The sequence below is a fragment of the Trifolium pratense genome, linkage group LG3 (assembly GCF_020283565.1).
Source record: "Trifolium pratense cultivar HEN17-A07 linkage group LG3, ARS_RC_1.1, whole genome shotgun sequence".
In the NCBI taxonomy this organism is placed as follows: Eukaryota; Viridiplantae; Streptophyta; class Magnoliopsida; order Fabales; family Fabaceae; genus Trifolium; species Trifolium pratense.
The window spans coordinates 52949241-52964401 of record NC_060061.1 but is presented as its reverse complement, the minus strand read 5'-3'; the positions used below and the strand labels follow the sequence as shown (position 1 = coordinate 52964401).

Here is a 15161-nt window from a genome sequence, read left to right as displayed (position 1 = left end):
TGGTCTCAGAGCCTATCCCAAATTCTAAACTTATCGATCACTAGTTCTTATATTGCATTTCCTTACATAGACTTCAACTCACAAAGTCAGAGAATTACTAAACTTACGGTATTCTGAGATACACAAAACTGGAAATAAACATAAGCTTACATCATTTACTAGATGAGAATGAGATATATATTGGTTCAGATTTTCTCCTTTCTCTCATTCAAAGAGTTCTTTCCAAGCACTGGACCCCACTCTTCTATTCAAATGGACACAAAACTTAGCAAAATTCAAACGTATCAGTTTCATGGACTTCAACTTCACACTACTTTGGGCATTCTTCTACAATATTTTTTGCATTTAATTATTTCCACCACTCACCTGCATCACATGGTCCAGACATACATCACCAAGTTGATAAAATTAATGCCATGCTGGACCAGTTTCACAAGTAGTTTCCTGTGGACCAATATTTAAAATTATTAGAAATCTTAACAACCCTCGATAATATATTTTAAAAGTAAAAAATCACGACTCTTCTCGTTTTTGTTAGAATCAAAGATACAAACTAAGATAATAACAAAGAAGGCAACTAGGGTTACATAATATTAGAATTGCATTAGCTTGATAAAATAGAGTTACAAGAGATTATATAGCAAAACCTAGTGGACTATAAACCTAATGGGCCAATAATATAAAGCCCAACAACTTATTATCTTAACACCTACCCTCAAACTCACGATGGGTTAACAAGAATAAGCACTATCTTAAGTCACCAAATAAAATCAAACCAAACGAAGTCACACAAAACCAATTGAACAACCACCAACTAAACCAAAAAATTCACCGACAGAATAAGAGTAAAAAGCCAAACATACCAAGACATAACGAAACACCAATAAAATTCCAATACAGAGACACAAAACAAAGCAACCACACCCTAAAGAAATTGAAACTCACTCAACCTCCAGCAATTCCATGAAGAGGCAAAGTCATCAATTTAGAGAAACAAGCAGCGACCACCAGCAATTCCATGAAGAGGCAAAGTCATCAATTTAGAGAAATAAGCAGCAACTCCCACACAAACAACAAACCCAAAACAAACTGAACTTAACATTCCAACGAGCTTTCAAATGTCAAACGATTTTGCCAAATTAATCTATCTTGCAAATTGCTTTTACCGAAAAGCAAGAAAAAGAATAATCCTCCACTGAACAAATAATAATACGGAGCCCATAAACCAATCAAACAATAGTTAGCTATTAAACTTCCAAATTGACTTCAGTTGCATAAACCACCCAAACTTAACTCAAAATCCACAACTCAGACACGATTTTGTTCCCAAACATTTGGGAATTCAGACAGCGGAAGCAACAAATGATTCAAGGAGGATCGAACCATGCTCTCGATACCATGTTAGAATCAAAGATACAAACTAAGATAATAACAAAGAAGGCAACTAGGGTTACATAATATTAGAATTGCATTAACTTGATAAAATAGAGTTACAAGAGATTATATAGCAAAACCTAGTGGACTATAAACCTAATGGGCCAATAATATAAAGCCCAACAACTTATTATCTTAACAGTTTTTACGGAGAAAAAAATGACATTATTAACGTCAATTCAGTACGAGTTACATCTTTATTATATGTTGTTTTAATCAAACCGATATAAATTAAATTATTATTTCAATCATAAAAATGAAAATAACCATTAAATTATTTCAAACAACAACTATATTATCGATAATATTTTAAATATTTTTTATAAACTGGTCCACCATGGACCACTCGAAGAAATGGTCCATATTAGAATTTGCGAATGTTTCACCACATTACCATAAGCTGATAACACAAGATAATGGCAGAACACCATACAAGGATGATGATATACACAGATCCCAACAGCATAATTGTAAGATAGCAGCTAGCAATATGAGCTAAGAGTGAAATGGCAGAAACTGCAGTATACTTTGCTCTGGGAGAAGTGTTCCAATTCCTAAAAGAAGAAACAAATCTTCTGAGAGGTGTACACAGAGATTTTTCAGACATCAAAGATGAACTTGAGAGCATTCAAGCCTTCCTCAAAGATGCAGACCGAAGGGCAGCGGATAAAGCAGCTGAGAGAAGTATCGTTTCACATTGAAGATGTCGTTGATGAATATCTTCGGCTAATCCATAGGACTGATCCTTCTGGATGCGGATCTTTAGTCTGCAAGATTCCAAGCCTAATAAAAACTTTGACTCCCCGTCATAATATTGCATCAGAGATTCAGGACATTAAGTTGTCAATTCGTGGAATCAAGGAAAGAAGTGAGAGGTATAACTTTCAAATTTCACATACACCAGTATCATCAAGCAGCACAGGAGAGACAGAAAATGGACGATGGCGTGATCCTCGATTGTCTGCCCTTTTCATTGAAGAAACTGAAATTGTAGGATTTGAAGACCCGAGAGAGGAATTGATTGGTTGGTTACTGGAGGGTGCAGCTGACCGCAAGTGATTTCAGTGGCAGGAATGGGAGGTATAGGAAAAACCACCCTTGCCAAGCTAGTTTTTGACAGCCAAAAGGTAACAACACAGTTTGATTGTCGCGCTTGCATTGCAGTATCTCAATCCTACACTGTGAGAGGGTTATTGATAAACATAAGCAATTTTGTCGAGAAACTCAAGACCCTCTTCCACAAATGTTACACAAAATGGATGACAAGTCACTGATTATTGAAGTGAGGCAATACCTGCAAAATAAGAGGTATTTGATATTCTTTGATGATGTATGGCAAGAAGATTTTTCTGACCAGGTTGAGTTTTCCATGCCTAATAACAATAAAGGTAGTAGGATCATAATCACTACTAGAATGATGCATGTTGCAGAGTTTTTCAAGAAATCCTGTCTAGTACATGTTCACAAACTGCAACTTTTGCCTCCAAAAGAAATTGAGGCTGAGTCAAAAGAAATTGTTAAAAAATTCAAGCAGTTACCTCTAGCAATTGTATCCATTGGTGGTCTACTTTCAACAAAATCTAAAACAATGATTGAATGGCAAAAGGTGAGTCAAAATCTGAGCCTAGAATTAGGACGTAGTGCCCATTTAACGAGTCTAACAAAGATTTTGTCGCTTAGTTATGATGGCCTTCCTTACTACTTGAAACCGTGCATTTTGTATTTTGGTTTATATCCAGACTCCAGAGGACTACGCTATTAATCATAACAGATTAATTCGACAATGGATAGCTGAAGGGTTTATTAAATCGGAAGACAGAAGATATCCGGAGCAAGTTGCAGAGGAGTACTTGTCTGAATTGATTCATAGAAGTCTGGTTCAGGTCTCAAAAGTTGGCTTTGAAGGAAGAGTTCAAACATGTCAAGTCCATGATATACTGCGGGATGCGTTCATTAGAAAAATGAAGGATTTAAGTTTCTGTCATTGTGTGAATGATGTTATAGGGAGTCAATTGCAGTTGGAAAAACTAGACGCCTATCTGTAATCACTAGTCCCAACAACGTGTTTAAGAGCGCACACAATTCACATTTTCGTGCTATTCATGTTTTTGAAAAAGGTGGATCATTGGAGTATTTCATGCATAAATTGTGTTCACGGTCTAGGATTCTGAAGGTACTTGACATTCAAGGTACGTCGTTGAATCATATCCCTAAAGATTTAGGGAATCTTTTTCACTTGAGGTACTCCTTAAACCTAAGGAATAAGGAATACAAAAGTACAACCTCTTCCTAAATCTGTTGGTGAGTTACATAACTTAGAGACATTGGATTTAAGAGAAACACTTGTCCATGAGATACCAAGTGAAATAAACAAGCGGACAAAGTTACGACATTATTAGAATATAGAAAATATTATATTATTTGTTGAGAAAATATCTCTATGATTTGGTTTGTTTATTCTTAGCCCTATAATAAAGGGATTTAGTTTAGATTTAAATTTATTCACTTGGTTATAAATACCAAGGTAGTAGTATCATACTATTTGATTTATGTAAATAGTAATGTAAATAATGTAAATATTGTAATGAGGGTTATTGACAAGTATCAATAATATTCATTGTTCCTTGTTATTTTCTCCTATTCTTTCACCTAAATTCCCCAAATTTCAACATCAATAATAAAGGAAAATGTGTATTCCATTCACTGAGTGGCTTTAGCTTTTCTTTTTCATTTCTATCATTTGTGGTGTTTTATTTAATTCAAAATATTGTAATCAAGACCTATATTTGGATTCCATTCAGACATCATTTCGACATTTTTGTCCAACTTTTACCATTTGTGGTGTGTTAATATGTTTAAGATTGGTGGGAGTTTTATTTCATCCATTGTAATAATCAAAACCACTTCAAGTTCATTTGAATGAATATGTTTATTTTGCTAACTAAGATTGGTGCTACTATATCATTTTTGAGCTGTTAATTAATTTAGATGCCTTCCTTCAAAAAAAAAAAAATATTTAATTTAGATGCCTAGTTGATTTGAAGTTAATCAGGAGGACATGTATGTGTCTCAGTCAACCGGTTTCGTCCATCCATCCATCCATCCATCATTTCCTCGTTATTTTTGAAACCTGAAAAGGGTCTTATATGGTTTAAACTGGCCCCTGAGCCTGGTTTCAGCTCTCCATAACATCATTAGCCACAAAAATTTTATAGATTCAAAGTAAGACACTTCGTTCTTATCTATAAATCGGGTTCCATCATTGCATATTTTATGATATTTGTAGATGACTTTGCTCTATAAAGGACCATGGTACATCAACTCACTTATTAGAGGTTGAAATCAGTCCAATTTCCACCTCACTATTCTTAACTTAGCATCACTGCCAAGGGGGATTCTAAACCAATTTTAACACCAATGGACACTTCCTTCTCTTCTGCTGCTACACTAGACTCAACAACATGTGACAGAATCTTATTTCGAAGTCTGGTTGGTTCCTTCCCTTGCATTATTTATCTAACAAAAAAGCACATTTGCACACCACTATGTGTGATGGTTGTGTGAGATGAAGAGAGCACAAGGGCTCTATTTTTAGCATAGAATGTGATCCATGTCATGGTTTTACAACTTGGCTTCTACAAATATGCAAAAAATAAAGATACTAGCCATCCATGTAATTAACAATAATTACTGCACAACAATTGTACTGCACCAATTATTACTGCACAACAAATCCAGGTCAACTTGTCAAGTCAAAACAGATACACAAACTGATACAAATTATGATAACATTAATCAAGTTTAATAGTCTCTCCATTTCTAACCCTCTATTATTGACTATAAGCCACTATGTTTGACAATTTATATTTTTTATAGATTGTGCTTCCATTGATGTAATAATTACTACTACTACTATTTCAATTATATTTTGGTCTTTAGCTGCCACCACAAAATCATCCATATCCATACAAATTACTAACCATTGTCTAGTGAGCTTTTCCATTGGTCCAAAATAATACAACATTACTGATTTTTTATTATTTTTTTATAGTTAAACACGCCTACCTACCTACCCTTTGACAATTATTTGAAAGCTTACATGCACTAGTTATAATAAAAAACCGACAAAATGGTTTTCTATGATGTCTTAATCTCGAATCAGTCTATTGCCTGGCAATAAATTGGTAATCAATAAAATTATCAAACTTAACAATATCTTTTGGATTAATTTATTTCACTATAGATGACAAGTCACAAGCAAGTTGGTCAGAAACAAAAAAAAAATACTGTTTACATGTATGTAAGACAGATGCTGTGATGGTGAAAACCTATATTTTCTATTAATGAATAAATCCTCAATTTTGAAAAGCAACCGTTAACAAGTCTCACATCGGTTGTGAGATTGTCTGAATATGTTCACAACTTCCTCAATTTTGCAATGAACATGTCCACAACTTCCTGCATCACCAACTTGATAAAATAATCAAATTATGTTACATCATCTCTCATTCTAAGGCTGTGAACAAATTATAATGATATTCTTATCCTTTGACTCTTGGAGCTTGTTTTTCCATGACACTATTCACAGTTAGGATATAGAGAGGAAAAACTAATAAAAAAACAAGACAATTGAAAGAAAGCAAAAAAGAGAGAAACACCATACAGATGATCCCAACAGCATAATTGCAAGGTAGCAGCACGCAGCAAATGCAATTGAAATGGCTGAAACTGCAGTATCATTAGCCTTGGAGGAAGTGTTCCAACTTCTTAAGGAAGAAACAAATCTTCTGAGAGGTTTACACAAAAACTTTTCAGACATCAAAGATGAACTAGTAAGCATTAAAATCTTCCTCAAAGATGCTGATAGAAGGGCTGCGGATGAGGCAGACACCAACGAAGCAATCAGAACATGGGTGAAGCAGCTAAGAGAAGAATCATTTCGTATTGAAGATGTCGTTGATGAATACCTTTGGCTAATGCACAGAGTCAATCCACCTGAACGTCGAGCTTTAGTCTGCAAAATTACAAGCTTATTCAAAACTTTGATTCCTCGCCATCGGATAGCATCTGAGATACAGGACATTAAGATCTCAATTCGTAGGATCAAGGAAAGAAGTGAGAGGTATAACTTTCAAGTTTCACATGAACCAGGATCATCAAGCAGCAGCAGCACTAGAGAAACAGAAAATGGATGGCGTGATCCTCGACTGTCTTCTCTTTTCATTGAAGAAACAGAAATTGTAGGATTTGAAGGCCCGAGAAACGAATTGATTGGTTGGTTATTGGATGGTTCAGCTGATCGCGCAGTAATTTCTGTAGTAGGAATGGGGGGGCTCGGAAAAACCACTCTTGCCAAATTAGTTTTTGACAGCCAACAGGTAACAACAAAATTTGATTGTCATGCTTGCATCACAGTTTCTCAATCATACACTGTGAGAGAGGTACTGATAAAAACAATGGAGCAATTTTGTAAGGAAACCGAAGACCCTCTTCCAAAGAGGTTAAGCAAAATGGATGACCAGTCACTGGTTATAGAGGTAAGGAAATACCTACAACATAAGAGGTATTTGATATTCTTTGATGATGTATGGCAAGAAGATTTTTCTGACCAGGTTGAATTGGCCATGCCGAATAACAATAAAGGTAGTAGGATCATAATCACCACTAGAATTATGCAAGTTGCAGATTTTTTCAAGAAATCCTTTCTAGTTCATGTTCACAACTTGCAACTTTTGCCTCTAAATAAAGCATGGGAACTCTTCTGCAACAAAGTATTTAGATTTGAACTTGGTGGGAATTGTCCACCAGAGCTTGAGGCTGTATCAAGAGAAATTGTTCAAAAATGCAAGCAACTACCTCTGGCTATTGTAGCCATTGGGGGTCTACTTTCAACAAAATCTAAAACCTTGATTGAATGGCAAATGGTGAGTCAAAATCTGAGCCTGGAGTTGGGACGTAATTCCCATTTAACAAGTCTAGCAAAGATTTTGTCCCTTAGTTATGATGGCCTGCCTTACTACTTGAAACCATGCATTTTGTATTTTGGTTTATATCCAGAGGACTATGCTATTAATCATAACAGATTAATTCGACAATGGATAGCTGAAGGGTTTATTAAATCAGAAGAGAGAAGAACTCCAGAGCAAGTTGCAGAGGAGTACTTGTCTGAATTGATTCATAGAAGTCTGGTTCAGGTCTCAAAAGTTGGTTTTGAAGGAAGAGTTCAAACATGTCAAGTCCATGATATACTGCGGGAAGTGATCATAAGAAAAATGAAGGATTTAAGTTTCTGTCATTGTGTGAATGATGTTAGTGATTCAATTACAGTTGGAAAAACTAGACGCCTATCTGTAATCACTAGTCCCAACAATTTGTTGAAAAGCACACACAATTCACATTTTCGTGCTATTCATGTTTTTGAAAAAGGTGGATCATTGGAGGATTTCATACCTAAATTATGTTCAAGGTCTAGGATTTTGAAGGTACTTGACATTCAAGGTACGTCGTTGAATCATATCCCTAAAAATTTAGGGAATCATTTTCACCTGAGGTACATAAACCTAAGGAATACAAAAGTGCATGCTCTTCCTAAATCTGTCGGTGAGCTACATAACTTAGAGACATTGGATTTAAGAGAAACACTTGTGCATGAGATACCAAGTGAAATAAACAAGCTGACAAAGTTGCGGCATCTTCTTGCTTTCCATCGTAACTATGAAGAAAAATATTCTGTTTTGGGCTTTACAACTGGTGTGCTGATGGAAAAAGGTATTAAAAACTTGACTTCCCTGCAAAATATTTGTTATGTGGAGTTAGATCATGGGGGAGTAGAACTTATTGAAGAGATGAAAATGTTAAAGCAGTTAAGAAAGTTAGGCTTAAGGCATGTAAAAAGAGAGCATGGGAATGCCTTAAGTGCTGCAATAATAGAGATGCAACACCTTGAATCACTTAATATCACTGCAATAGCAGAAGATGAAATTATTGACTTGAACTTTGTGTCATCCCCACCCAAACTTCGGCGGCTTCATTTGAAAGCTAGACTAGAGAAGTTTCCTGATTGGATACCAAAACTTGAGTGTCTTGTTAAAATAAGGCTAGGATTATCCAAGCTGAAAGATGATCCAATGCAGTCACTGAAAAACTTGCCAAATCTGTTGAAGCTCTCTTTGTGGGAGAATGCCTATGATGGTGAAATTTTGCATTTTGAAAATGGAGGATTTCAAAAATTGAAAGAACTGATTCTCAGTCACTTGAGTGGAGTAAATTCTATCCTTATAGAGAAAGGAGCTTTGCTCTCTCTTGAACATCTTAAAATGGAAAAGATCCCCCAACTGAAGGAGGTACCCTCAGGCATCAAACAGTTGGATAAACTCAAAGTCATTGACCTAGTTGATATGCCAGATGAATTTGTTAAGAGCATTGATCCAGACGAAGGACACAACCACTGGATTATCAAGCATGTTCCTATTGTATACATTCGTCAATGGTTTGGGCCAAAATTCTATGATTATGAGATTCGCACTATTAATTCATCCTTCAAAGAGTCCTGAGCTTGAGAATGCTATGGAATCTAGCTAGCTTCAAAAGAAGAAGGTACATTTCCTCTTATCTTTACAATTCCTAAATTTTTCACTATTGTTTCATTTATATGTCTTTCTTTTTTATACACCTTTTTCTTGTATATCTCTTTCTAATTTCATGGTCACCGGGCGATGAAAACTGGTTGCAACAGAAAACTTAATGTGTTTAGCGATGGAAGAGGTGTTTTGATTTTTTGAAGGGAGGAGGTGAACTAATGGGGCAGTTTAATGATTTCAAATATATCGAAAGTTTTAAAAAAAATTGCATTAATGTTTTGCATAACAAATTCCAATATCTTGCGAAACTTTTCAATAACGAAGTTGGTTATAACTTACATTTGAGTTGATTTTAAACTTTGATGTTCTATGCTATCATATAAAGCATTCAGTTTTATTTGGACGCTTCATATAACATGTTTACTAAGTTGACAATTGTATTAGTAACTGACTTGATTGTTTTGTATGTCAATGTGGACAGAAATTCGGGTTCTCCATGGTATAGCTCAAAGATGCCGAATTTGTTCTTCATTCCACCTATGGTGCTTCAAGTCAAAGTAAAATATTTTCTTCTGATCCTACATAATCAAGGAAAATTTGGATTCTATTCTCTGAGTGACTTTGTCGTTTCTTTTTTATTTTTGTCATTTGTGATGTTTTATAATTTGGTTGTGGAAGCTTTCATTCAAAATCTTGTAATCAAGACCTATATTTGGATTCCATTCAGATGTCATTTTCACATTTTATTCTTACTTTTGCCAGCTTTTCTTCATCCCTTGTAATAATAATCAAAACTACTTCATTTGAATGAATTTGCTTATTTTGGTAACCAAGACTGATGCTACTATCATTATCGAGCTGTAAATTTAGACGCCTAGTTGATTGGTAGTTAATCAAGAGGACATGTATGTGTCTCAGCCAACCGGTTTCATCCATCCATCATTTCCTCATTATTTTTGAAACCTGAGAAGGGCCTTGTTAATTTTGCTAACCAAGATTGATGCTAGTATCCTTATCTAGATGTAAATTTAGACGCCTATTTGATGAAGTTAATCAGGAGGACATGTGTGCGTCTCAGCCAACAGGTTTCATCCATCCATCATTTCCTCATTACTTTTGAAAGCTGAAAAGGGCCTTATATGGTTCAAACTAGCCCCCTGAGCCTGGTTTCAGCACTCCATAACTACATCACCCACAATTTATTTATAAATTCAAAGAAAGACACATCACTCTTATATACAAATCAGTCCCATCAATGCATATTTTCCGATATATGTAGATGACATGCTGCTCATGTGGAATGACTCCAAATTTCTGCAACAGTTTAAGAAATCACTTGCTGTAACATTCTCTATAAAGGATCATGGTACATCAACTCACTTATTAGGTGTTGAAATCAGTCCAATTTCCACCTCACTATTCTTAATTTAGCATCACTTCCAAGGGGGATTCTAAACCAATTTTAACACCATTGGACACTTCTTTCTCTTCTTCTGCTACACTAGACTCAACAACATGCGATAGAATCTTATTTCGAAGTCTGAATAGTTCCTTCCTTTGCATTATCTAATCTATTGGGAACAACTCAAGTCTTGCATAGGATAAAGATAAATCAGTTTTGTAAGGATGAGTTAGACCCAATATAAAAACTCGGTCCCACATAGGATAAAGAGAAGGTCTAATTCAAATTTAAGATGGTATTAGTGCCTATCGATTTTGTAGGGATATAGGCCTAACCCAAATTCTAAACTTGATGTTGCATTTCCTTACATAGACTTTTGCTCACAAAGTCAGAGAATACTAAACTTACAACATTCTATGATGCTAATTAGGGAGACGGCACACAAAACTGAAAATCATCATGAGCCTACAACGTTTAGTAGATGATATATTGTTTCAGATTCTCTCTTTTCTCCCAATCAAAACCGTTTTCATTACAACCGTTCTTTCCAAGTGCTGGATCCCACTCTTCTTTTGAAAATCAAAAAGATTTCATAATTTTTCTTTCCGCTTGTCCTATGGTACAATATTTACATGCTGATGAAAATTGTTTCATAATGACTGTGATCACTCTCTTGCAATAATACACATTAAATAGAAAAGAATAATCACATTCCATGCTAAATAGTAATAAAGAAAAACACCTTTTACTTATTATACTAGGAAAGTTATATGCACATGGATCACTCAATAAACAGTAATATGACCACATTCACCAAATGTAAATGCTTGTGAGATAAAGAGAGCACAAGGGCCCTTTTTTACAAATATATACATCTTTTGATTATTTATGCTAAAGTTGGAGACAAAATGGGGGGGGACCAGTTCCAGAAAATCTATATATAGTCAAAACACATCTACCTTAAATCAACTTGTAATGATAATGAATGAATTTGGAGATATATTCAGTTGCTTTCCATCTGCAAAAAGAAAATGATAATGAATAAATACTCAAAAATTCTAAGTCTTCTAACACATAATGACATTCTCTATTCTTTAACTTTTGGACCTCGATTTTGACACCATTCAAAGTTAAGATATACCGAGGAAAACCGCCATTGAAAGAAAAACAAAGTGAAAAAACACAATACTTGCCAGAATGATCCCAACAGCATAACAGAAAGGAAGCAGCTAGCAGAAAATGTGAGTGAAATGGCAGAAAGTGCAGTATTATCGGCCGTGGGGGAAGTGTTCCAACTTCTTAAGAAAGAAACAAATCTTCTGCAAGGTGTACACAAAGATTTTTCAGACATCAAAGATGAACTAGAAAGCATTCAAGTCTTCCTCAAAGATGCAGATAGAAGGGCAGCAGATGAAGCAGACACCAATGACGGAATAAGAAGTTGGGTTAAGCATTTGAGAGAAGCATCATTTCGCATTGAAGATGTCATTGATGAATACCTTCGGCAGATCCATAGGACCAATCCTCCTGGATGCAGATCTTTATTCTGCAAGATTGCAAGCCTAAACAAAACTTTGATTCCCCGTCATAAAATTGCATCAGAGATTCAGGACATTAAGTTGTCAATTCGTGAAATCAAGGAAAGAAGCGATAGGTATAATTTTCAAACTTCACATGAAAAAGGTTCCTCAAGCAGCAGAAACAGCACTGGCGAAACAGAAAATGGAAGGTGGCGTGATCCTCGCCTGTCTTCCCTTTTCATTGAAGAAACAGAAATTGTAGGATTCGAAGGTCCGAGAGAGGAATTGATTGGTTGGTTACTGGAGGGTTCAGCTGACCGCACCGTGATTTCAGTGGTAGGAATGGGAGGTATAGGAAAAACTACCCTCGCCAAGCTAGCTTTTGACAGCCAAAAGGTAACAGCACAGTTTGATTGTCGCGCTTGCATCGCAGTTTCTCAGTCATACACTGTGAGAGGGTTACTGATAAACATGATGGAGCAATTTTGTCGGGAAACTCAAGACCCTCTTCCACAAATGTTACACAAAATGGATGACAAGTCACTGATTATTGAAGTGAGGCAATACCTGCAAAATAAAAGGTATTTGATATTCTTTGATGATGTATGGCAAGAAGATTTTTCTGACCAGGTTGAATTTTCCATGCCTAATAACAATAAAGGTAGCAGGATCATCATCACTACTAGAATGATGCATGTGGCAGATTTTTTCAAGAAATCCTTTCTAGTTCATGTTCACAACCTGCAACTTTTGCCTCCAAACAAAGCATGGGAACTCTTCTGCACAAAGGTATTTAGATTTGAAATTGGTGAGAAATGTCCGCCGGAGCTTGAAGTTGTATCAAAAGAAATTGTTAAAAAATGCAAGCAGCTACCGCTTGCAATTGTAGCAATTGGTGGTCTACTTTCAACAAAGTCTAAAACAATGATTGAATGGAAAAAGGTTAGTCAAAACCTGAGCCTGGAGTTGGGACGTAATGCCCATTTAACGAGTCTAACAAAGATTTTGTCACTTAGTTATGATGGCCTTCCTTACTACTTGAAACCATGCATTTTTTATTTTGGTATATATCCAGAGGACTATTCTATTAATCATAAGAGATTAACTCGACAATGGATAGCCGAAGGGTTTGTTAAATCTGATGAGAGACAAACTCCAGAGCAAGTTGCAGACGAGTACTTGTCTGAATTGATTCACAGAAGTTTGGTTCAGGTCTCAACCGTTGGCTTTGAAGGGAAAGTTAAAACATGTCGAGTCCATGATTTATTTCGGGAAGTGATCATTAGGAAAATGAAGGAATTAAGTTTCTGTCATTGTGTGCAAGAAGATAGTGAATCCATCACAGTTGGAAACACTAGACGCTTATCTATTGCCACTAATCCCAACAATGTGTTGAAGAGCGCTAAGAATTCACATTTTCGTGCTATTCATGTTTTTGAAAATGATGGATCATTGGAGCATTTGATGGGTAAACTGTGTTCACAATCTAGGATTTTGAAGGTACTTGACATTCATGGTACATTATTGAGTCATATTCCTAAAAATTTGGGGAGTCTTTTCCACTTAAGGTACATAAACTTAAGTTATACAAATGTACAGGCCCTTCCTAAATCAGTTGGTGAGCTACAAAACTTAGAGACATTAGATTTAAGAGAAACACTTGTGCATGAACTACCATGCGAAATAAACAAACTGGCAAAGCTACGACACCTTCTTGCTCTCCATCGTAACTATGAAGCAAACTATTCTCTTTTAGGCTTTACAACTGGTGTACGGATGGAAAAAGGTATTAAAAACATGACTTCCCTACAAAATCTTTATTATGTGGATGTAGATCATGGGGGGGTAGATCTCATTCAAGAGATGAAAATGTTAAGGCAGTTAAGGCGGTTAGGTTTAAGGCATGTAAGAAGAGAACATGGAAATGCCTTATGTGCTGTAATAGTAGAAATGAAACACCTTGAAAATCTTAACATCACTACAATAACTGCGGATGAAACAATAAACTTGAACTTTGTCTCATCTCCACCCCAACTTCATCGGCTTCATTTGAAAGCTAAACTAGATGCATTGCCTAATTGGATTCCAAAACTTGAGTATCTTGTTGAGATAAAGTTGGCTTTATCTATGTTGAAAGAGGATCCGCTAATGTCACTGAAAAACTTGCCAAATCTGCTGAAGCTCAGTATGTGGGACAATGCCTACGATGGTGAAATTTTGCATTTTCAAAATGGAGGGTTTCTAAAGTTGAAGAAACTGAATCTCAGTCGCTTGAATAGAGTAAATTCTATCATTATAGACAAGGGAGCTTTGCTCTCTCTTGAAAATATTTTAATGGACAAAATCCCCCAGGTGAAGGAAGTACCCTCTGGCATCAAGCACTTGGACAACCTCAAAGATATCATCTTCACTGATATGCCAGCAGAATTTTCTGAGAGCATTGATCCTGACAAAGGAAAACACTATTGGATTATCAAGCATGTACCTTTTGTATTCATTCGCCACTGGATTGGTCCAAACTTACTTGATTTTGATAATCACACTATTCACTCATCTTCTGAGGAGTCAGAAACAAACTGAGAGTGGTCTGGTGTGTAGGAAACTTCAAAACACAAAGGTACCTTTCATCTGATCATGCAATGCTTCTCTTATTAATTTATCTTTACAATTCCTGGCTTTTCACTATTCGTTCTGTTGTATATCTTTTTATATACCTACTCCTTTCTATCTCCATCTTTTTCCATGTTACATCAAGCATCAAACTGGATCCTCTACATCCGTCTACCCTGTCCGGCCAAATCTTGGTAGTTGAATCAAACTGCAACCCAAATCCAACAACGAAAATTTGGTTGGACAGACCGGAGAACTGCATCTATCTAGCCAGTCTGTCCAAATCTCAGGTGGTAATGACGAAGATTTTCAACCAAAAAAACCACTTTTGTAATTGTCTATTTTATTTCAAGTGTATCCAAATAACTCATGAAACTTTTCAAGAATAAAATTGGTTCTACTTTTTAATTTATTTTTCCTTTGATGTGCTACCCTATAAAGCATTCTCGCATTAACTTTCAATTCTACGGCAATGCTTCATTGAACTTGATTAGTTAACTTAACAACTGTATGTGATACCTGACCTGACTCGATTGTTTCCTGTGTCAATGTGGACAGAAGTTCGCTTTCTCCATGTTACAGCTCAAAGATGGCGTAGTTTGTTCTTCATTCCAT

At 35.8% G+C, this 15161-nt stretch overlaps 1 protein-coding gene and 1 pseudogene across 1 annotated transcript; both read left to right on the top strand.

Annotated features, from left to right (window-relative positions):
* Positions 1 to 1914: 1914 nt before the first annotated feature.
* On the top strand, positions 1915 to 3833 carry LOC123915390 (annotated as a pseudogene).
* Positions 3834 to 5840: 2007 nt separating this feature from the next.
* Positions 5841 to 15004, top strand: LOC123915389. The gene is made up of 3 exons (XM_045966510.1): positions 5841 to 8980; positions 9496 to 9556; positions 11580 to 15004. Exons 1-3 carry the CDS (start codon positions 6153 to 6155, stop codon positions 14514 to 14516), a joined length of 5826 nt encoding a protein of 1941 aa, XP_045822466.1. The 5' UTR covers positions 5841 to 6152; the 3' UTR covers positions 14517 to 15004.
* The last annotated feature ends 157 nt before the right edge of the window (positions 15005 to 15161 follow it).